This window comes from Motacilla alba, chromosome 2 (assembly GCF_015832195.1).
Source record: "Motacilla alba alba isolate MOTALB_02 chromosome 2, Motacilla_alba_V1.0_pri, whole genome shotgun sequence".
NCBI classification, from domain to species: domain Eukaryota; kingdom Metazoa; phylum Chordata; class Aves; order Passeriformes; family Motacillidae; genus Motacilla; species Motacilla alba.
Window position 1 is genome coordinate 134090695 of NC_052017.1, and position 25252 is coordinate 134115946.

The window sequence follows — 25252 nt, forward strand, 5'->3', positions numbered from 1 at the left end:
AAAAAGAATAACGTTCTGGAACTTCACTGTGTAAAGCTGGGGTTATGGCCATCAGATTCAGTCTTCTAAAATGCGTTTGACAAAGCAGCAACTAGCAGAGAACACAAATACAGCATTTTACAGCATGTCTCCTCAAGTCTGTAGCAGTCGCCTTCTGCTGATTTCAGCTTTTGTGCTTCCTTTCACAGTAGTTCCTATACCTTAGGGTAGCTGGAGTGGACAACTGAGCTGTGAGAGTGTCAGCAGTGCTTAGGGAACCGTGCAAGTATGAAAATGCATGTCTAAGGTGATGTCTAAGGAATGTGGAGCATCAGAAGTCAATCAGTAGTATCTCTGACAAACTGCTTGTCAAACTACACATGAAGACACAATGTATGCTCTAGTTCTGTGGCGATAGCACCACAGCTGTGTAGTGAAAGGTGGTTTGAATTGAATTATTTTGTTTGTTGGGACTGTGTACGCAGCTGACTGAACACGCAGAGCTGTTTCCCAGAAGGTGTGAAGGTTTGAAGTGCTTATAGCACCTGAAGTAACCTGTTTCAAGCAGACTTCAGATAGCAGAATTAATTGATAAACAAATTATAGAAGTGGGAAATGGTGGAAGACATTTTCTGTTAAGATTTATGTTATAATCTGTGGTAGACTCCTATAGGAATATTTCCGGTTTCCTATATGCAGCTACTTATACTTTTTAAAATCACAACAGAAGGAACTTTGTGTGAAGTTTTAAGTTACAACAATGAAGTGGAATGTCATTATTTTGGATGGCTTTTCAAGTTTTGGAGTTTCTATTTCTTGGGAGATGTGAAAGGGGGAGTAGGGATGTGATGGTTCAACCTGTTCGGTAGACATCAAGAGAACAGGCAAGAGAGTGAGATACTGGCTGCAAAATATCCAAGTTGCTGCTGAAACGGTATTTCATGAAGCAATTTCCATGCGTTTTTCTTAATTGGTGACAAAAAATACTGCTGTTTATACTAAGCACTCTCAAAATAATTTTATATAAATATAGTTTGCTTAGTATTGTAGCCACATTTCTCCTCACGGAGAAAAGCAAGGCATAATTTTTCCCAAGAATATTTCTGGGATTCATTCTCTGAACATCAGAGAAAGAAAACACAATTCTTACCTTGCTTGCTGTGCCTGTGTTGTGCCAGAGTAGAATGCAGTGTGGAGATTGTTTACCCAAAGTGAGGATGTTTTGTTCCCTTGGCCTGTCAGGGCCAGGAGTGTGTCTGTGTTGGGACTGTCTGCTGACAGTCACAAGACAGTCGGAAGACGAGTGCAGGGTGAGCAGTTGTGAGCAAGAGTAAGTGCATGGCAGATTCAGTTTTAGATGTATAGAATAATATAGTGTAATAAAGTACTTAATTAGCCTGATAAGCTCGAGTCAGATGCATCATTTTATCTCCCCTCGTCAGAGTTGCCCTTTCTTTGCAATAATGTATATTATATTTCAGTACAAAAAATGCAGGAGGGTTATTAGCTATTGCAGGGAGAGTCAAAAAGTCAGAAGTTCTGTCTTAGCAGAAATAAATGTGAATGATTTCTTTGTACAGGTATGATGATGCTATCCAGTTATATGACAGAATTTTACAAGAAGATTCAACTAATACTGTAAGTTTAAAATATAATTCTAAACTGCACTGATGCGTTGTTTGAAATTGTGACTATGTTTTCTGTTTCAGTGTGGGAAAATGTATGTCTGTATTGCTGTATTTGTTTCCTTTAGTTTTCTGTTATAATAACCAATGTTGTTACCATTTCATGATGGGAAGATGTGATTTAATACCTTCTTAAATACTGATTTTAGGAGACAGATTATAACTAGTGATCTTTCCAGAAGTCTTAGTAGTGTTTAGAGCTGGGCGTTTCAACTCTTTCATTTCCCAGAATGTAGAGTATTTAAAAGACTAATATAGTCTGTCACATGTCTTCTATGCTCCTAATGTGTAATATTACTTAAGGATTAACTATTAATACACTCAGGTAGTGCTTGAATAGCAGTTATTTTGATTCATGTCTGGGACATTCTACTAGCTCTTGAATCAAAATGCATAAAGCATGCCAGTTGTATAAACCAAAATGTGAGACAGACTGTATTGTTCTTCTAAACATTTTTTAAAATACTGTTTGTAAAAGCCACTGTGAGCTATTAGCTCCCAAATAGAATTCTAGAGAAACTTGTAGCAATATATTTTCATTGATATTTTTTCCCTCAAGGATAAAACTTGAAATATGATGAAATTGTAGAGTTCCAGATTTTGTATAACATAGATATTTACTGGAAAATAAAAAAATTATTATTAATTGTTGAGGGTGTGTTACTTGGTTTTGAGGAGCTGTCTATTGGATAAACTTCAGTGTAAATGTAATACTTGGGCTATTTCAGATTTTTTGGCAGTCTCACATAAATCTTCCTAGGTGTGTGTTGAACCTTTGCCTTTCCTTGGTCAGCCTATTAGATATGGTCTGCTATTCAGGAGGGGAAAATCCACAGAAATGTGTTAAGCACTTGGACAACAGTGATTGGTTGAAGTCTGTCTGTTAGCAGTGCTAGAACTCACAGATTTTGTGCAAGGGTAAAAGGAACTATCTCAGTTCTTCACTGTTATTTTTCACTCTCCCTGAAACAGTAGAAGCTTGAGCTCAATAAGTTTTGAGCACAAGATGTATAGGTGTCCATAGTAAATGGTGGATTTTATCACTGCATGGCCTAAGGAGTTTGACACAAAATCTTTGGAGTCATGTTGGACCAATATAGAACCCATTTGCAATGAAATCACAGAATGGGTCGCCTTGGTACATGTTTTGTGACCTTTTGCTGACACCAGTGGAAAATGGAGCACCATATTACAGTGATTTTTATGGGCCACAGATCTTTGAAGTATACATTTTGGGCAGTTTTACTTTTTGCTCATCTTAACATAGCTAACATAATCTGAGTGCTTTGTTGGATGGCATTACAAAACAAAATTATATATTTAAATAAGTAAAATGCATGATTGTTTCTTTATTTGAATTTTCTCCATAACCAAATCCATAAACTTGTAATATTTAGAAGCATAAGTTGTAAATATTAGAACAGTTGTGTGTTTGAAGTTCTTAATTCTAATAATAGAATTGGAGAATAATAAATGCAAAGGAAAGTTCCTTGCTATGTAACTAGAATTGGTTGGGTAAGGCTTGCATGTCAAGAGTGAAAGTTAAGTAAAAATTTTGGTAAGTTGTCATGTGTAGATTTCTTTGTGTCACTTACGTGTTAATTATTTCCATACACACATGTGACTGCTATAGGAAAATAAATATTTCAAGATTTTAGAAAAGCAACTGTTGCTGAGTTTGTCTTGGCATTCACCTAACTTTATAGAAATTTCTTCTGGTCTATTGACACATGGAGTTGCTTATATGCATTAAATGATTGGCAAGTGCTTTAAGTGAAACACAGACATTTGTTCACACAAATCATGTAAAAATCATAGCTTGCATTGACTGATCAAAAAGTAGCATGGAAAAAGATTTTTCAAAAAAATTATTTCTTTTAGACAGCAGATTTTTCCATTATAAAAAGTAAAGTTTGAACTCAAATTATGTAACGGACATTTACTTTCATGTGAAGTTTTGTTGCTGAAATTACGTTCACAGTAATTACTTAGGATAGAATTCAAAATAGTCTTTCTTTTTTAAAATTGGATCATCTCTAAGTTTTATCTCACTCTACACTTTCTGAAAAAGATGACTCAGTCAACAATGGAACAGTGTTAATGTCACCTCAGAGATTTTGTTTCATTTTTCAAAGCATGTAGATGTTGAGTCATAGTCTCTTTTCTAAAGACTTTAATGAATGAAATGTGACTCTTATGAAATGCATAGCTTGCATACATTTCAATAGGGAAAGAATTAGAATATTTTCCATTCTTGTCTGTTTTGGTTGAAATGATGGCGTGTTAGAGGTCAAACTGACAGATTCCTCTTATTAAGGCTGCATATTATTTTCTATCATAGGGCTCTTCTATTAATAAAAATTTCATGTAGTGTCCAATTGAAAATGTTTATAATGCTGACATAGTGTTATAGATGCTGAACAGTGACTGATTTGTTTGTATATCTTCAGATAAAATGCTTATTCTGTTTCTCATAACAAAATAAAAGAGAGTTATTGGGTTTTTTAGTAGTGTTGGTAAAAAGGGGTTTTTTGTTTGTTTTTGCTCTTTATGTTATTTCATTGAGAAATCCTTATCCTGCTCTGCTTTGAAGGAAAACCATTTAGTTAGACAGCTAGATATTTTTCATCAGTCGGTCTCTTCTTGAGGTGGTCTGTTCAGCAGAGCAGAGAAGCTTGTTGATGAGAAAGGCAATTGAGTTCATGTATTCCAAGACTTAGATTGGTGTCTAACCTGCTCCACTGTCATACGGGTGCACCTGCAGTTTCTCTTGATTACTCAGCTCAACCATCGAGAAGATTGCAGAGCACTTCGTCAACACCAGGGAAAAATTAGATAAGGCACAAAGTTCTGCCTTAATTCTAATCCATAGAATCTGGAGTCTTTATTAGGATAATTCTTCAGCTGTTTTTCTTGCCAAGAAAACCTTTTTCAACCAAGCTTTTCATGCAAGACACTCTGTCTGCATCCTTAGCTTAGAACATGTGGATTGTCTCATTACCATCATAGGTTTAGTAATATAATTGTGTGAATGAAGAATTTAAAATTCTTGTAGTAAGACAGTGTTCTCATCAACTCTGTTGTTTATAGGAGTGGGCAGGAACAAGTGTATGCATATGGTCACATGAAGTTACCCTTCTCTTACTATTTTCAGATTCTTTTTGTAGATGAGCTGGACATATTTCAGAAGAGGCAAAGGAGGTGGTTGAAGACCTCTGGGAATCCAGAATACAGGAAGGATTCAGAGCAATATCTTAGTATCATGTAACTAGGTAGCAGTTATATACCATGAATATCTGAGTTCATCTCTTTCTGAGACTGTGCATTACTGCCATCTAGAATGTATAGGTGACCTTTCTTTCCCTACCTCCTTGTCTCCACTAAATAAGATGAGAATAATGAGCATTGAATTTGAGCACTGGATATCTGTTCATCATCTTAACTGTGATAATTCCTTGAAACTGCTTCAGAAGCTGTGAATTCATTTTTAACAGGGACCTCCTGTGGGGGTCTTGAAGCTTTGTACATTTATCTACAGGATGCTCTGAGTTGCAAAAGGGAAAATTGCTCACCAAATGAAGCATCTCCTAATGGGGAGAATTTTCTGAGGTGACATGCGTGTTTCCCTAAATATTTTGGCCACATTGCCAGGAAAGACAGAACTAGACCTAAACATGGGTGTGTACAGTGATAATTTTAAAGGGAGTTGAAAAAGATAGCTTAGCACTGACTGGCACAGGATGGAGTTGTTGGTGAGGGTTGTGAAGAACGGCTGCTGCTACTTCAGTTAGTTCCCAGTGAGAACTGATGGGGAAGCTGGGAATGCACTATGTGGTCCTAAAAAATGGTTTTTGCTTTTGACAGAGCATTGTTTACCATTGCAGGGTTTTTTTTCCTTCTTGTTCAGTCATGATCGGTGAAGTGAGAGAGCAGAGTGCATTCCACTATTTGTCCCATGTTTTGTGTGCGTAGCACTTTTAAATGTTGATGGAGATTTTGTCTCTTGAAATTAAGTATTTGAAAACAGAAGAGCAGCTGTACTGCAGTTGTGGCAAAAGTCCATTTTACTTGTCCTGTGTCTGGCTTTGACTTATTGCAGATACCAGAAGTGTCTAAGAGCAGCTCAATGACAGCATGCTGTGGTCTGTTCTGCCAGTTTCTATTCATCTTTGTGTTGCGGTTTTTCTGTGCCAGAAGTGTTAACTCTGTTTTTAATAGCTTTTCTTGAAATTTCTGCATAGATGTATTTTTAAACTTGCTTACGTTTGCCATGCCTACATCTACAACATAATTGAGAAATTAAATGTGGTAAATTTTTAATGGGTTGTGCAAATCTCCCGTTTGTGGTTTTTATTCCGTTCCTACACCTACAATTTAACAGTTTTATTTAATGCCTCTGAATTTGTCTGTTACTGTCGGCACTTGTTTTCACCTTATTAATACTCATGACTGTAGGGATCTTTTGCACTTTTCTTCTCTCTAAGCTAAGCAGTCCTAATGTGCAGCTGTTCTTGTTGCCATTCTGTGCCTTAAAACTCTGCTGCTGTTCTCCCTGTCATCTCTGTGTTTTTTCCTATATTTGGGTGAGAAATGAGCAGACTGAACAGCAGTATTAAACATGCAGGAGCATTATGGACTTAAAAATCACAAAGTGATGCCATGGATGTGTGTCTTCTGTATTCTTTTCTGATGACTCCAGTATCACAGTATTTTCAGTTTGGGGTTTTGGGGCAGGGTTTTTGGGTTTTTTAAGACGGTTTCTGAACACAGAATTGATGTTTTATAGAACTGTTAATTGCAAGTACAGTATCTCCCTCCTAACCAGACAAATTCAGACAGGTTTTTTGTGTGCATTAAATTAGTATTGTTTGACCTTATATGTAGCCATTTATGTAGATTAAATTTCACAAGTTGTTTTATTGTGCTGGTAAAAGTATTCATTATGATTCATTATTGTGAATGCTATTCTTTGAAGTTGTCTTTTGTTCTTTATACTTGAATAAGTCCGTATCAACGTTTAACTTCACATCACTATTAATTCCCTTTTTAGATCTCTTATCAAGAGTGATGAGCAGTAGTCTTTAATAGAGGTAGTTCTGGGTTTCTCAGTACAGAGAACTCTTTTCTCTATTTTATATGTTTTGACTTACTTACTTCTTTATCCATGGGAAAACCTTCCCTTGTTAGGCTGTGGTAACTCCAGTTTCTTTCAGAGCTTTCAGCTTCAAGATGAGGCATCTTGTTGAAATTATATTTTAAGTCAAAGATGACTTTTGCATGGATCTTTATTCATCTACACTTAAGGACTCCTTGAAGAACTCCAGTAGATAAGGGAAGACTTACTTTCCTCTGTGTAAACTGTTCTTACTTTTTGTTGGTATATAATATTTTTCATGTTTGCCAATTCCAGGCTTTAGCTTTTCAGCCTGTACAGTTCCTACCAATTTGCTCTATGCTGGTGTTATACTTCATAGGTTGTTTATTGGATACAAAAAGTTATGTTGTGCTTTGAGGTTATCCCTAAAAGGGCAGCTTCAACCCAGTAGTTCTGTGCCTGCATAGGTTTGCAAGATTTAACTGTCTTGCATGACTAACTTTGAAAAAAGTCTGGATTCTGGTAGGAATAAATTTGTTATTATGGCTGGTTTTGATTATGTGCTGGTTTTGATAATGTGCTTTTTTGACATCTGTGTAATTTTCCCCTGTATCTCAGTTGTAGCTGTTTACACTTCTGTTTTGATTTGCATATTACAGTTTGAAGGAAAATGTTTCAATGGATCAAATTCTTAGACCAAATACACATTTTCTAAAATGTTAAAAGGAAAGAAAAAATTATTTTTAAGATGAAAAGTATCATGTGTTAAATGCTGTAGTAGTTATACAGAAGAAATTCTTTCTTTCCTAGAGGTCTCAATCACTGAAAATTCTCCTACTTTCTTTCAAGCCATGAAATTAAGAACAATGTTAGACACTCTCTTGGTATGTTTTACTAAGAAAATGTAGAAGTTGATAAATGTTCAAGTCCTCACTTCATTTTGAGTCTACTTAATGCTAATTAAAAAGAATCATGACGAATGGAGGATTTGTTCTTATGCCAGATTGGAGATTACTAGTCTTTAAAAGAAATACCTTAGAAAGGTTTACTCCTTAATAAACTTGTACATACTTAGTACAAGTAGCTTACTCCATATGATACTGATTCTTTAAGTATTTCTTTAAGATGCAAATATCTTTCCATAAAGAATTATGGATTTACAGAACTAACCAATAGCCATCCTAGTGTTTTGCTTTAATCTCTGGAAAATTGTGGGGGGAATCTGTGTCATAGTATCTGCATGGTCAGATTCTGCATATCTTGTTACAGCACTGGAGGTTTTGCCTTTTCCTTTTTAACTTAAGGTGGAAGGAGAAAGAAGATGGAGTTAATTTTTGTTGAGGCTTCTTCTAGGAAGTCTTACTGTTGTGATGTGAAGAACTGAAATGGACCCTTGAATGCTATTTTTTAAATCTCTATCAATGTAATTGTTGTGACTATTCTAGTAGGCCTCTTAGACTTCAAAATAATTTCAAGTCCCTGTATTTAAAAAATAATTTCTCAAAAATATTCTTGGTGGACTTGAAATTAATAATTGAACAAATTTGTATTCTCCATTTTGCATTTCTTTAGTATCTTCCAATAGGTCCCCTAAAAATAAGTTTGTGTTTTGAGATGTGAGGTTTTTGGTAAAGAGGGCCCTTAACACAATGGAAGATGAAATTGCCTGGTTTTCTTTTATCAGCTGGTTGTAAGGCAGGTAATAAATAGGAAATATGTAAATGCTAGGTAAACCTTCTGAAGAATTGGTGTGAGTCTGGCTTTACTTAACAAATAACTATTTTTGTATGCTAAAGTGGTTATTAGTGTTGGCAGTGGTTCTGTGCAGTAAGGCATTTTGTTTAATTTGTAGGGAAATAAAGAAAAATTGATGCTATGAGTGTAAATTGCCATTAGTTATGCAGCTGTCCTCAGGATGCTCAGGAAATTGTGAGCTCCAGCTCACAGAGCAGCACTTAAGCTGACTCACACAGTGAGCTCAGGAGCAATATAAATGAGTACAAGAATTAGAGGTTTACAGCACACAAACTGTGGTCCATGTTTTGTTTGTAATGCAGGTCTTTCTGTATATATTTTTCTTAATGTACTGACTGCTGGAATTCTTGAATTTTATTTTTATTTAAAAACTGATAGACTTCATGTTTGAAAGAAAAACTAGGAATAGGAACTCTGATAGAAGAGTAGTTTGTGAATACCATTAAAAGCAACAGTAGTTTGTTTTCATGTCTTCATTTTTTCACCTGCCATATCAATCCTGTGAATCACAGATCTGCTGAAAACCTCTGTGCATATCTCTTGGCTTTATGACTTTATGCATGTGATGGAAAAAGTTAGAATCTGCATTAAAAAAAAACCTCTGCATCCTCACTGAATTCTTTCCAGTGCTTTTAAAAAGACTTTCAGAAATCCTGTGCTACTAGACAACGTTTTGTTCTTCCTCAGGATGTTAGCACTGTTTTGAGTGACTGAGCCTCTCTTTTTGTAAACTTGGAGTTTTCGGTAAATAAACTTATCTCCCAGCATTTTGAGGGTGAAGAGAGAGCAGATTCCAAGCACAGATGCTACTGTATTTTTGGTGATGAGGAATGTAGACTAAAAATGAAGTTTTAAAAGTTTTAGAAATGTAATTTTGAAGAAATTTATTGGGATTTGGTGCAGCAGAGAGATTGTGTCAAATGTAAACGTAACTCATTCCATTCCTAAGTACTACCACCAGAATATGTTAATTGTGTCTGATGCTTTTGTTCTTGTTATTTGATTGCATTAGATTACATGCTCGCTATAGGTAAACATCGGCTTATATTTTTGACTAGAAATACTTGTAGCTTTTCATAAATTAATGTCTTGTGGCTCCTGTGATTTATGTTACTTATGAGTGCTGTGGTTAAGAAATAAAGCAGCTATGGAAAAAAATCTGTTTCCAGACTCTCTTGGAGGACTGACTTGGATGCAATTGAAGGAGTTGCATTAGAAACAGAGAGTGACTTATGTAGACTGTTCCCGTTTGCCATTGCAAATTAAGTTTTCATATGCATTGATTGATTTTATATATTTAATAGATTGTTTTAGTTCTCAAGGGTTTACTTTAATCAGGCTCTTGATTTCTTTAAATTTTGAAAATAACTGAGTTGTTAATCCAAGAGCTACATTTAAAAAGCTGCACTTATAAACTCAATAGTCTGTTACCTGCAAAAACCCTTCTGTCTTCCTAGGCTGTAATTGCTTGATGCATTCCTTTGGCTGTGCACGTTGTTATCCCCACTTTTCCTCTTTTCATGTTTCAGGCTCAGTGGGCAGGTCACTGGTCTGTGTATAATGTCAGCTTTGGGTAGTGGGTTAACACTGCCCTGGTGTTCCCACCATAGAACAGGGTGACCTGCTTTACAAATGCTTTGAGAACTCCATAAATTGTGACAGCAAACAATGGTTTGGTTGAGATTTTTTTGGTTGTTATTTTGTTTTGTTTGTTATAGCAGCATGATAAGCATGTGGGATTATTCTTTTTGAATTTAAAGAAAATAAGTTTGATTATGCTGTTATTTTAAGAAAAGCAAAAAATAAGTACAGAGTATGTTATTGTTACAGTAATAAATGTGTCAGCATTTAAAATTTCCTGTTATGACTTTTAGACAGATGTCTCCCAGTAAAAGTAGAATGATGCATGTAACTTCACAGGTTGCAGTTTGACAAAGAATCAGTGGAAACCACACTCGTGTTCTAATTTGGCCTCTGATTAGTCTTCTCTCTGTCTGTGTCTTACATTTATTCAGAAGGGTGAAATATTTTTTTCCCCACTTGAGTTGTTTTCACTAAATTTCCATTGAATACTTGTTTGTGAGGAAGATAAAGGAGATGAATTAAAAGGAAATTAATTAAATGTCAAAAGCATTTTTAGCTTTTGTCTTTTGGTGCTTGAACTAATTTACCACTCTCTTGTTTTGGAAGCAATTGATTTGTTCAAATGAATTAAAGGATAAAAAATTATTTAGGAGAATAGTTATGTTTAAAATGCTGTAAATATACAAGAACTCTTGTAGGGTATATGTGATTGTGAACTTTGGGCACATCATGAAGAAAGTGATTTCAGACCTATCTAAAATTCAAAGATTAAAATTGTTCAGTGTTTTGTTGAAGAGTTGTCCTGTCAAGGCTTCTGAAAGATGATATCCAACTATATAAACTCTTTAGAAAATATGAAATGGAATGAGTGCTATGAGGGGATAAACAGTGGGGCTTAATTACCTGAGAAGTGTGCTTTATATTTTTTGACATTAATATTATCTCACGGAGAAGTGACAAACAAGAGGGTGCGTGTGCATGTTGACATCACGGACACCAGACTGTGTTGTCTCATGTCTTACCACAGTGGTTGTAGTCACCCAAGAGCACAGGGATTAGAGGCAAGGAAGGAGGCTGATGGCATTCCTTTTTTGAGTTGCATTCTGCTGGAATTGTGTTTTCCTTCCATTCGGTCAGATTTCTGATCTGATGACTTTCAGGCTGGCTGAGGCGTGCTGTTTGCTCCCAGCTGGGAATATACCTTTGTTTTGAATCACACCTCAGGTGTGTGTTGATATTCACTTGGTTTGAGCATGGTGCTGGTAACATCAAGGTCACAGGTTTGATCTCTGTAAGGACCATTCTTTTAAGAGCTGGACTCAGTAAGATCCTTGTGAGTCGTGAAAACTGTAACCTGCATCATTCAGAAGCTGGAATGTTGGATTAAAGTACAGAATAATCAGCTATTACAATCCTTTATATCTTTTCTCCTTCTGGTCGCTGACACCTTTTATGGACTTCAATAATTAAATACATTATAATTCTTATTTTTATGCTGTTTAAGTTGAATTGCATTTTCTAACCACATATCAAAGTACAGCTCAGTTTTTGGCATTGAAATAGAGATTTTGTATTCCCTTTACATTGCAGTGCCTACTTTGTGCTCCAGGAATGATGAGAGACTTGTTTAGGGAATTGGTGTGTATTTAGCATTAGTTAAAGGTGTCATTCAGCACTTCAACAGGAATATTTTATAGTGGCTGAAAGCCATACTTGCACAGAGACAACCAAGATGCATCTGTGGGATTCTCTAGGACTCAGTTACCATTTCTCCTCTACAGTCAGAGATCTTGTGAATGACAAGGTGGGGGTAGTTGGAATGGCTGAAGATTAGCATCCCCTGCTGTTTTGTAATTATCAGAATCTGGACTGTCATTTATTTGAATGAAATAATGCATACAGTTTGTGCCTCCAAAGAAAAGCATTCATAATGTGATTGTAAGAAGAGGTTTTCAGTCTCTCAGTGGGATGTGATAGGGTATGTTTATAAACTTCAACCTAGCAGTGTCTCTGCAGTGGAATTCCACTGGTATTGAGATAATAATTTGCACAGTCAAATTGCTTTCCTTACAAAAACCCAGGGAATTATGAGGCCTAATCCTTTATTAATGTCAACCCATAGGCAGCAAGAAAGCGTAAGATTGCCATTCGAAAAGCCCAGGGGAAAAATCTCGAGGCCATCCGAGAGCTGAATGAGTATCTGGAACAGTGAGTGTCTTACAAGAATACGGATTGTGTTTTGCTATTCTGATAAATCTTTTTAATTAAAGTGGAATTTGCATTTAATTTACGCTTTTGCTTCAGTGCTAGTCATTTACAGAATCCCTTGCACATTCTTTCTTTTTTTCCTTTTTCTCTCTCTTGTGTTCTCTATACAGATTTGTTGGTGACCAAGAAGCTTGGCATGAACTTGCAGAACTTTACATCAATGAACATGAGTAAGTTGTTTGCTAAGTCTGCATAAAAAAATGTTAATTTGAAACCCACTCTGTGTAAGTCAAAAACCACAGTGATTTTTTCTAAGGACTAGTGTTACAAAGTATGCTGCCTCATTTCCAATATACTGGGCCTCAACTGGAAATAATTACCAAGCTTATTTGGCTACCAAATACTTTAAGAAGGCATTTGTTTTTCAAACAAAAGGAGTTTACTTAATTGCCTGTATGTTTCTGTAGTTTTTAAAAATCTGATGTTTAAAAGAAGTGATTTGAGTGCAGCAGAGAACAGCACTTAACTTCCCATCATTTTTTGTTCAAGTTATGTATTTTACTTGTTAGAGATGTTAAATTTTCTGCTTCTAAAATCAATTGATCACAGCAACTGATATTCCAGTTTTCTTTTAGCCTACCTCTCCCAGAACTTTTGGTAACCTTTTAAAAAAACCCACAAAGCGAAACATGGATCCAGAGTTGGAGGCATCTGGTCGCCTGGGTACAAAACCCAATGTGATCAAGAATGCTGAATGTTGTAGTCACTTGCTTATTGGATATTTAATGTTTTTGTTAGCTTTTTTTATTGCTGTAGTGACAGGAGGAAATCCCAGTGTGAGAGGATTAGCTCCAAAGCCTTAGTGCAAGTTTTCTAATATCACAGCATTAATTCAAACCTCCACCAAAAGACGTATCTTTTTTTCCCTCTTTCTTTGGTTCTTCAGGCCAGCCTGAGTTATATCACATTGTTTCCTTCTTTCCTTTTCAGAGGGTGGTAAAAGAATCAAATTGTCAAGGAAGAAATAGCCATTCTCAATGTGAGGAAAAAATTGTTCCCCAATCATCTCTCCTTGCACCCCATTCTCAAAGAAAATAGTTATTAAACTCTTTTAAATGGTGACTTCAGAAATAAACTAGAATTTTGATACTCAGACTTCCATTTGTTTGGGGAAATCTACTAGCCACTTTTCCAAGAAAATAGCTACTAAAAAAAAAAAAAAATTGGCTGGAAAGATATTTAAGCTTGTCAAATATGTCGGTACAAAAGTGAATGATAGAGTGGTTCAAACATACATATTCCATTATTGGGTTGGGGTTTTTTGCTATAATCTTTATTATGAAATTGTGCAATAAAACCAGAGAAAGAAATTGCTTTTGCTTGTATTTGTTTTGGTCTGTAATTCCAATAAAAAGCAATATTAGAACTTCAGTTCATGGAAAGAATACACTGTCCTCACTATACTTCCATAAGCATCATTATTATTATTTTGATAATAGGGAAAAATCGGGCTCTTGGCTAAAACCAACTAAAAGTTAAGTTTTAAAAGAGAAGGCAGTTCATCAGTTTATATGTTTTATCAGGGTCACAATTCACAGGGCTTGTGAAATCACCATGCTCTCATTTTTATTCATAAACACACAGAGATGTACAAGGTTTACACAGTCCTCAGTTCTACCCTGTTCTGCAATGAGGACTCTGGCTCCTGCTTTTGGAGAATGAGGCGGCTGCCCTTGTACCTCCAGATTAATAAATGATACAGATACATGACAGTCATAACATGCACTGGAGAAAACCACATCATATTTATTTTAGGATACAAGATTTTACAAATAATGTGGTTTAATATGGTCTCATAATTGCTAAATTGCTTTTACTGCAATATTAAATATCAACCCACACTGTCATTATAAACCTTGTATCTCTGAATTTTGGAATCCTATGACATAAACTGTGCAATAGTGCTATCACATATCGCTAAATGATGCAAATTCTGCAGACAGTTCTATTATTTGAAAGATTACAAAGCTAAGACTCTTTCAATAAACCTACATTTTGAGCTTGACTTCTTAATTCTTTCTGAAAGTTCTCACTAAGAAACTCAAGGACTAGCCTTCTCAAATGACAAGGATTTGCCCATTTGGAGAGGTCTGATGCTATTTTCATACATAGATTTGGACTGTTTGAATTCTAGAACTGTTCTTAGTATGTTGTTTTTTTGTCTCAATTCTGTGGTTGACTGTTGGCAGGTAAAGTTAATTGACAGTGTAAATGCTGTGATCAGTAGCTGCTTTTATGAATCCTCAGGTAGTTGAATTTTCTTAGGGAAAAAAGGAATTTTGTAGTTTCAGTTCAGTGTCTTACAGTACCTAATACCTGTTTCTACTCATCACTCCTGCTGATAAGAAACAGCACCTATTAATAAGAGATTATTATATTAAATGCTTTTCATGAGCTGTTCCAGTTGTACCTAGACCATTAGATTTTTTTGTATTTTTCCCCTGTCTAGGATATAAAAAAAAGTAACTTGGTTCCAAACTTTATTTTAAAATGAAGCCTTTTACTTAATTGTGAATCATGTGATTTTATGGGGGAAAAGTAAGGCTTGTATTGTGCTGTAAAGAAACTGAAGCAATGAGCTGTGTACTTGTGTTTCATTTTATCACTGTTTTTTGTGTTCCTCAGCTATGCAAAGGCAGCCTTCTGCTTAGAGGAGCTTATGATGACTAATCCACACAACCACTTATATTGTCAACAATATGCTGAAGTAGGTATTTCAGAAAAATCCATTACGTTTGATTACATTTTCTGTTTTTATGTTAGAGAAGTGGTGAAAATGGTTTCTTTAATTTTTCCCTAGGAGATTTTAAGAATTCACGGAGAATGCTAACATCTCATAGAACTGAACATATTCTGAAAACTGTGTTTTCATACTCAGTGACTCAGTCACAGTGTGACTAAGCTAAATATAAGAGTTAGGGGAGGAATTATTCCAGAAAAAAAGCTAATTTTAAATAAACTCTTCTTGTTGAAGTTTTTATGCACTTTTCAAATTAAGTGCATGAGAAGCTAAGCTTTTCTACAACAATGCTGCCTAGGAGGTTATGATAGATTTCCTATTACTGTGGACTCAGATCTTGGAATCCACATACTAAATTCTGCCTGAAGGAGCACTGGTGGAAGACAGGTAAAAGCTAGAGGTAAAGTTAGAAGTTTTAGCTCAAGGTTTTAGCCATTTGAATTTGTCTTTTTTTTTTTTTTCCCAGATTATTTTTTTACCTAAATTATACTGTTAACTGCTTAGAGTGAGTTTAATAGGTTACTTAACATGGGTAAAATTGGGTTGACATTAAAACTTGAAAGCCTAAGTAGTTTTCTCATAGAAAGACTTTGAAGCATATCTTCTAGTATTTATCCCTCTTTTTGTTGATCTAATATCTGGAAAAATGAATAGAAAAATAGTGGAGTAATCCTCTGAACTTTGTGTGCAATTTTGAATACATAATGAAAGGCATTGTGTTGTTTTGTGAACTGTTTTCATGCATGCTGTGGGAACATAGTGTCAGTATGGATTTCTAGTAGTCAGAATTTGGATTTAAAGTTTGTGCTACTTTTAATAAGAGACAATCCCAAGGTTTCAAGTATTTATAGATGAAAAATAATCACTTTTTAATCTTGTAGCAATGCATTAATGAAATTAATGCTGGGGGTTTTTTTTCTCCTATAGTTAAATATTTTTAAATGTATATATTGCAAAGAGCTTGGATTTCTCCCAGCCCAGTATTTGGCCTTTGCTTTTCAAAGGCCAAATCACCTTCAAATCATCTGATTTGAAATGTCATGTGAAACAAAGTGGAGTGAAATTCATTGGAGTGAATTTTTGCAATATCATTGCTTCCAAGTGACTGCCTGAGGTATGAATGACATGCAAGTTTCAGGCATTTACCATTTTTACAGGTAAAATACACTCAGGGGGGGCTTGAAAACCTTGAGCTGTCAAGAAAGTATTTTGCACAAGCACTGAAGCTTAACAACAGAAATATGAGAGCTCTATTTGGACTTTACATGGTAAGCATGATTATGTATTTTCCATGTTATCATTCTGAATATGTTTATTCATGTATATTATCCTTTGCCATTTGCTGTTTTGTTTTTCCCCTGATTTTTAACCTAATAGCTCAGATTATTTAACACTGTTTTAAAATATGGGGTATTTTTCATACATTTGGAGTATGGATAATTTTATGCCAGTAACTGCTCCTTACTGAAGAACTCTTAACCTTTAAGTCTTGCCTGTATTTTCAAAAGAATTATCGTTATTGGCATGGGAAGGTAACTTCTTGAAAAAGGATTTAAAGTCATGCATTCTCTGTAGAAGATGATGAATTGCTGAAAAACACCAGCACAGTAGCAGTGATTTCTTGCACAGTGGATTTATTTATATAAGTCAAAAACTTTGCTTGGTTCTTAAGTAATATTTTTTATTCTTTCAGATGAGGGTGAGCATATTTTATGTAGAGTCTTATCTCCTTTTAAAATTTGTTTTCTGATGCTACAGGGGAAAATGTAATGTTTTTAATGGCAGCTTGCACACACAAGTGGTGTATTTTATATTGTCTCTGGTAAAAAACTGAATGTGGAAAACTATTTCATAACTCTCACTTTAGGAGAAGCAACTTGGATTAGCTGATCATGTCCAAGTTTGGTTCTTAACTCAGTACAGAACTGAACTGAAGTCTAATGTAGCTTCAAATAGAACAAACAATGGTTTAAAAAGTCTAGCTGATTCTTACCTGGATGCTGTTTGCTGGTAACTTTTAAATTTTTATTGCCTTTTTCCACTATCACTGTGCATGGGGCTTGGACTGTAAGGATGCTCAATGTTCTCAGCTTATTTCATGCTCATAATTTGTATCATTACATTTGATATAATTTTATAATTTTATAATTAAATTTTATAGTTGGTTTTTTTCTTTTGGTTTTTTTGTATTCCTAGTCTGCCAGTCATATCGCTTCCAACCCAAAAGCAAGTGCAAAAATGAAAAAAGATAATATGAAATATGCCAGCTGGGCAGCAAACCAAATAAACAGAGCATACCAGGTTAGTGCTTCATTGCTTTATGATACTCTTAACATGCTCTATAGTTATTTTCTGCACTTCTATCAGCTGCTGTTCAAGAGGTTAAATATGACATGTAAATCAGCATAATCTGCTTGGATTTTTTAAATTTTGCTTCTGTTTGATTCCTGGAAACCTTAATTAATAAAAGGTTAGGGTTTCCTGAAAACATTAATCAATAATTTTACAGTTACTAATTGCTATAATTTTCTTAATAGCTTTAAACCTGTTTTTCCTACTAACATTAACTGAATGCAATATGTTACTGTAATATTGACCTTCAAGACTTGGTTCTACAGCTATTTTGGTAAAACTTGGTATGTCTTAATTCTTAGAGTGAATTTGTTATCCACTTCTATTTTACTAGAAAACAAATAAAAATTCTAGAATTTTTGTTTTCCTTGAGTTTACTCTAACCTTTCAAAATCATATTTAATTGCCTTAATATTTTGACTGAAGTTGGTTTTGTGTAGTTTTGTAGAGAAATGCTCATTGAGTTGTGGAAACGTAGACATTGTAGGCCATAATCAAAGCTTGCTGAAGTCATTTGGAGTCGTTCCAACTTTTTGAAAAGTTATGTGTAATTTTTTATATTTCCTGTTGTATGATAAGCCTCTATTTCTTTCTATAACTATGAGTGAAAACATGTTTTAGCTCATAGGCTCTGCTGTCTGTGTATCCTAAATATATTATGTCTATTTGACACCCTTACAGCTATTCTTAATGATCTGCCAATCAAAGTTTGTACATAAGTAATCCTGGACATCAGCATCATACTGTCCCCACAACTTTTTTGTTGAGCAAATGTATTGATGTTAAATGCAAAGACTTTGTATACATGTGGCTCTTTTTTCTCCCTGCAATATTTCCATATTGGAACCCAATATTTAATTTTTCTCTTCTTGCTACTGTTTCTCAGTTAATACTACCAAATGGCCTTTTTACAAGCAGCATCTATTAGGGAATTAAATTAGATTTTCCTATTACAGACAGTGCAGTTTTCTGAATACTTAACTACATTTCAGTTCCTTGCCAAGCGTGCAGCTTCTTGTGGCTGATGTGTTTTTGATATATTCCAACTTAGAGGCATTTTCCATTCCTTCTAATTGGCCCTGTAGCTTCTGACTGTACAGTGAAGAGCATTGTATCCCTGGGGACATAATGAAGTATTTTTTAATATGTGCCTAAAATTTATTTCTCTTCTGCTCTTTAAATCGCTCTGCTTTTCAGTAATAAACCATCTACCTGCTCCTGATGGTAAGGTGTGTATGAATGAGCTACTTTGTCTGATGTTTCATAAATAACCAGGGCTTCTTTTGACTCAAAGTATGCCTGTCGTTCCTGTAAGCACAGCGCAGATGGAAAACTCAAGTATTGCAGGATTAAAACCAAACAAAACCCAAAAAACCCCAAAAAACAACAACAAAAAACCCCACAAAAACAACAACAACAACAAAACAACCCAAAGAAATAAAAAAATACCCCTAACAAAAATCCAGCCAAAACAACCCACCACTTACCAAAACCGTTTAAGAATGAAATACACCACAGATTCATAACTGACAGAACAAAACAGGTTTTAAAAGATGTGTGAATTTTTAGTGAAAAGCAGTATTCCATGTTTTCCATTTTAGTAAAATCAACTGCTTAGATTAGAGTGGATTTGCATATGTTTTTAGTAAATATTGTGACTGGAGTTCAAAGTACTGGTAGAGGCTTGTTAGCACTTCTGGGAAACGGTCCCTTTCAGGGTGCATCAGGGTGGAAGTTTAAAACCAGTGCGGACTGTGGAATGGCCTAGAGGACCTGGAAATGGGCATCCCCTGGTTCTAAATGTAATTGATGTTTAATTATGACAGTTTATAGTTAACTGAGTGCCATCCACATAAGCACACCTGTTTGGTTTTTTTTTTAAATTTTCCTTCTTTTCTTTCCTCATGGCTTTCTGTTAACATCATAATGTCTCTAATAAAGCATGAATTTTATTGAGAGTAGTGTGGTGCTGGGGGCATTTCTAAGTGCAGGGGGTCTAGGGGTTTTGGGGGGGATTGTTGGTTTGTTTTCTTTTTTCTTTTAGTTTGAAATTTCTGTTACTGTTTTTGTGGAGTTCTTTTGGATCCTACATTAAGCATTTTTGGTTGATGCTTACCAGAGCAGGCAGTGTTAACACAACTAATGTACATACAGACATATATATATATATATATACACACACACACATACATATATAGCCTCCTTTTTTGTTAGCTGTTTGGGGTGTAAAGTGAAGAACACTGTGTGATGAGAACCTTAGGGAAAATTCAGCTCTTCAGAAAATGAAAGTGCTGAAGCTCAAGCCAGGACCTGGCAAAAAAATGGGGTGAATACCTCCATTCCCCTTCCCAGAAGAACCACAAGAAGCTCCAGTGAGCACAGCTGGGCAGGACATCCCCAGCCCAACCCCCCAGGTTGTTACAGCACTGCAGAAGTGTTTGGCTACTCCAGTCTCTGTGTCAGAGACTCAGAACGTCCAGCAGCTCCAGCCAGAGGTGTTAGGTGATGCAGTAGGTGGCGGTCACCCCATGAGTCAGTGCTGATTTGTTGCTCCCTTGGTGAGCTGAGCAGTTGGAAATTGTCACCATTTGGACCTGTGGATGAAAACTTGGTCACTTGTGCAAGGGGAAGCTCTTACAGTGTTCCTGCCATAGTGGGAGGGTATGTCTAGACAGATTTTAAGCTGGATATTTCTATGGTCTCTGTAAATCCTCCCCACTTTCCATGCATTATCCACCTCTAAAGTGCAGTAAAAGCCTTAACAGCTTGTTGGGTTTGACACTGACTTGTTTTATTGGTTGGACGTTCTCATACTGCTAAATGACATTTTTCTGGTGGCCATATTCTAGAGAGCAGGATGAATTTGGAATCCTGATTTGGATGTCTATACAAATTATATGAATTTGTGACTTTAAATTCCAAATTATTAGTACAAAAAGTTAGTTTTGAGCAGTTGTCTTGCAGTGAGATCTTTCTTCATTTCCGGTTTGGATTTGAACTTGAATTACCAGCAGTTTGCTCAGTAATTTTGGAAAACTGCCTTTATTTTTTCAAATGACTGGCTATAGTTGATTTTAAATTATTTAATTATTTAATATTTATTTTGTATGCAATTTACTTGAAATATTTTTACTGGTCCCCTTCTTTCTATTTATTCTGTCATTCAAGCAGTGTGCTTGGGCACTTGATTTTTGCTTTTCCTGTGCATTTCTCTATGAAATCAGAGGAACTTCTTCGTTTGTTGTCATTTAAAGAGAGCAGTGTTTGGGTATAGAAAGAAAACCTTACTTCACCAATATTGGTTAGACTGTGCAGCACTGTCTTTAAAGGAAAACATGGTGATAAAAAATAGTTTAAAAAATTTGAAATGCACAGATATTTGCCACTCCAGCTAGTTAATATACTTATCTTGATGTTAAATATGTAACCATCTGTGCTGATTAGTACTTCTCATCTGTGTCTAATCTAGGAGAAATGTAAACTTCATCAGGAAGACTTCATCAGAGAGGTTTTGTAACTAGGGCTGCTGTACGGAGCTGGAATTCCTAGCTGCTAACACATCCTCTGAAAAAAAAAAAAAAGTCATTATGCTCCAGGCTTCTTAAATTTAATTGACTGGGTGGAAAAAAGACCCAAATAAAATTTAATTTTAATCTTTTATTTCAGAAGCTAGTGAAGTACTCCTTATTCAAAGAATTAGTTTTAAGGTTATTATTATTATAAGCTTACTTTTTGCCTTATGACTGGGAAACTGGATCATTCCATGTGTGCAGACCCTAAGAACCTCTGTCTGTTCTAACTGAGGACATGAGTCCCAGTTACTTTAACACCAAAACAAAATAAGGCTACCTGGTGCTCTTCAATTAGGTAATTGGTTTAGCATGTCCTCTGGTAGAAGCATTTCAGCAGAGGCAGGCGAGTTTGATTAATGCTCACAAAAATCTTTAATGTGATCCTACTCACAGTAATTTTCCAGGTACATGCTTCTTGGGTACATTGCTAAACTCTTCTGTGTTAGCAATCTACATGTTATTTATGGCTGGAGAGAGGTGATTTTGTTACTAACCATTTGGGAAACAGAAAATTAAGTCATGATTTAAGAAATGGATTCCAGCTCAATCAGTCAAATTGCTGTGTAATGGCTGAATAGACAAAATAATTGTTCGTCAGGGCAAATTTGAAGTGATTACATTTCCAAGTGTGCTTCTGGTTGTTATGACATAGAGTTTGGTTTTATTTGTTCAGTTCAAACTGCATGTCAGTATCATGAAGGCAACTGGTCTTGAAATTAGCAAGTGGCATTTTTTTAAACCAATGTCATATGTAATTTTTGCTTCCAGTGTCCATGTTGAGAATAAATAAAATATTTCTTTATTTTGAAGCTTCTCTCTGCATGCTTTCTGCATGTCTTGCCAAGTGCTTTTTGGCCACAGTATATTTAGGCTTCTGTGCTTTTTATTGAAATTTCTGAATGCTTTGAATTTGAAACTATTTTTCACTTTAAACTTTTGACTTGTGTTTTTTAAACTTGCTTATTGTTGTGAAAGGATTTGTAATTTCCAAGTGTCTGTTTAATGTGGACAAAAAGAGGATATTTTATTCAATCAGATAAAAGCATAAGTTGCTGCTTTCACCTTGGAGAATCTTAAGAAATCTTGGGTTTTCCTCTGAAGTTGACTATTGTATGTCAGTTTGGAAACTGCACACCCTGAAGAATGGGTTGATATATACTACTAGAATCAAGACCTGATACACCAGTTAATGACCTGGAAATATAAAACATGAAAATACAGTGTTTTCAGTAGATCTCTAAGCTGTAAAGTGTTGTTACAGTAACAAAATTTCTCCTAACTTTGATTTGAGATAGCTTATTATTTACTGTGCCAAAACTATTTTTTATAAAACCTCAATGCTGATTGGGAATTGCAATGCTAGATTGTAGCCTAGGGGTCAAAAGCAGGTTAACAGGTCCTGCAGCTTGTTGCTGGTGTGATATTACCTGAGTTTGATGACTTAATCTTTCTTAACAGGTCATGAAGAGTTTGCTAAATTAAGTTAATTATAAGAAAGAAGGGACACATTATAAATCAAGGACTAACTATGCAAGACACCAGTGGTATTTGAAATAAAAAACTTCCAATTGAAAATTTATTGAGTGTTTAGATGTTAACATTTAAGTAGAGGATAGGCTGTTTTACTAAAAGCAAGTTTTAGTTACTGCTTCTGTAATTTCTTTACCACCCCTCCCAACCTGACATGCAAAACTTTTTAGTGCAGGTGTATTAAAAATTGTTAGGAGTTTCATTTGACTAAGGACCAACCTGGTCAATGATTCCCCTCTGTTAGATATGACTTATGAGTGATGGCAGTTGTCAGTATCATTAGAAAAACCCTTTTGAGTTCAACATGGGGTGGTCAATATTGCCTGTCCTTCTACCCCTTCCTTTTTAAAGCCACTAGTAGTATTTGTTAAGCTGTATCTTTCTTTCTTACCAAGACAGACTTTGTTTCAAATGTTCTCTGAAACGGGTGTTTTAATAGTAGGCTACAGTCAAGTACAATGTCATCTCACATGGTTACTTTGAACCTTAAAATATAATTATATGTTGTCTGGATTATTTTATAGTGAATGTTGATAAGTAGAATTTTTTCTGTCTTACTTTAACAGAAGGTATTTTTTCTTTACTTCATAGAAGAAGGGCATATACCTTGTATTCTGCTAAAAATTCTGAGGCTTAGTTTTGTGCTTTTAAGGTTTTAGTAAATAGAGTTAATTATTGGCATTTGGTGTGTAGAACTGTTATTTTCACAGGATTTAGACATAGAATTTCAGATATATGACAAATAACAATTCTTTCTTTCCTCTTTAGTTTGCAGGTCGCAGTAAGAAAGAAACTAAATACTCTTTGAAGGCAGTGGAAGACATGTTGGAGACCCTGCAAATCACTCAGTCTTAGCTTGGCACAGAGATCTAATATGAAATTTTCCAATACCACACTCAACCTGTAATGACCTGTGGGTTATGTTACTCTAGTGCTGTTAAAAGTTAATTTTGTATTGATTACGTGCTATATAAAATAACATTTTATGAAAAGTAAAATGCCTATTTATTGCTGCTATAAGAAATGTAATGAATACCCACTGAAATGAATAACTTATCCACATAAACAACATGAAAAAATGACGTGCTGCACATCAGTATCCTCAGATTTTTGTATGTACAGTACCTGCTTCTAAGCCATAATTTGTAGAAATAAACTTGTTAAATGATTAAGAAAATACAGTGACTTAAATTTATATATATAGATGAATAACATATGCTAAATATTTTTCTTATTTGCACATTTAAGAGTAAAAACATGCTACAGACGTACTCTTTCTGGAAAATACATCAAGGAGTGATTATGAGTACACTTCATTAGAGAAGAAAGTTTGTTAAGGGTTTGCTTAATGAGTTCTAATCTAGTACTGTAGAAATGGAGAAAACTTACTTGTGGACTTTGCTTCAGAGGTGCTGTTGTACTGGCTTAAGGCCTTGTGGGAAAATGCTTCCATGTCCACGTAATTCTCTGATCAGTGTATGCATATTCCCTTTTTTTTTCTTTATTCTCTCTGTCCTTTCTTGTACATGTGTTCCACATGGTGAGTTTCATCTGGGGCTCTGTGCTGGTCTCTGCTGTTCTGTGTCGCTGGTGTGGGCACCCCTGCTGTGGTGCTTTGGCTTCTCCACATGGAGCAAGGGGTACTGCACTGAAGGGGTGGGTGACATGAGAGCTTGTTCAGCTGCCTTGCACTTAATGAGAGATAGTCTTTGTTACACCATCAGCATGAGGCGTCTAGCACACTGTAAAACTCTGTCCTGTTTGTCTTCAGGCACGTCTTTATTTACTCAGACAATGAGTCAAACACCCTCATTCAAGCATTTTGCACCTCTGATCGCTCTGGATGTTGTTCAGATGTGCACTGTGGCAATTCAGTTGCACAGCTATCATTTCATTTACTACAGCTTCAGTAAGATTGCATAAAGCATCAACAGACCCTTGGCAAATTCTAATACCAGTGTTGCAATGTTGTTTTCATGGCTGCTACAACCATCCAAGATGATTAGACTTTCAGATTTTATACTGCCTAATCTATATAGATGGATAGGTTAAAGGCTGTGTATTAAACCCTATGATCCTGGACTTGATGTAATAAAACACAGCTGAGTTCCTTCTTAAAAACAAACCAGCAGCAAAAACTTCCTTCAAAGCTTGTAAATTTGTATAACTGAGCTGTTTTTTGCATGAGACTGGGCCTTCAAGAAACATGTAGGATCTGACTCTTATTCATAAAGTAGGTTGGAGTGTGACAGAATGGATACCATGCCACGAGAATTAATTGTATGTGGAATCATAAAATAGCTTAATTCACTGCTGTTGAAATACAAAACTGCAGATACTGCACAGTGTTATATTAAATAATCCCATTCTAACTTGGGAAATAGTGCACATCCTTTTATAATAATAATAATAATAATTCACAAACTGGCCTCGCAACAGTATGTGTGGCTAGATTATATATGCTTTGGGTGGAAAGCATCATAGTCGAAACATATCATACTTGGTCCTGTGTATTTCTCTTGTAGTCTTTGATTGTAGGAGTGTGCCATCTAGAGTTTTAAGCCCTCATTAGTATTTTTTTCTGTTGTGCCCACGCCGCGTGTTACTTGGTTGCATTTTAAAATTAAAAATGGAGGGAAGTTGTACTGAAGGTTAAAATTACTTAGTGTATAACATTTTACCTCCAAGCTAT

At 35.4% G+C, this 25252-nt stretch overlaps 1 protein-coding gene across 1 annotated transcript in view; it reads left to right on the top strand.

Annotated features, from left to right (window-relative positions):
- EMC2 (ER membrane protein complex subunit 2) overlaps positions 1-23737 on the top strand; it is a 36628-nt gene extending 12891 nt beyond the window's left edge. Inside the window, exons 5-11 of the mRNA XM_038128187.1 lie at positions 1560-1617; positions 12221-12306; positions 12477-12536; positions 14992-15073; positions 16264-16374; positions 17303-17407; positions 23329-23737. Of these exons, the coding sequence (XP_037984115.1) occupies positions 1560-1617; positions 12221-12306; positions 12477-12536; positions 14992-15073; positions 16264-16374; positions 17303-17407; positions 23329-23415 (589 nt within the window). The 3' untranslated portion in view covers positions 23416-23737. The remainder of the gene's footprint in view (positions 1-1559; positions 1618-12220; positions 12307-12476; positions 12537-14991; positions 15074-16263; positions 16375-17302; positions 17408-23328) is intronic.
- The last annotated feature ends 1515 nt before the right edge of the window (positions 23738-25252 follow it).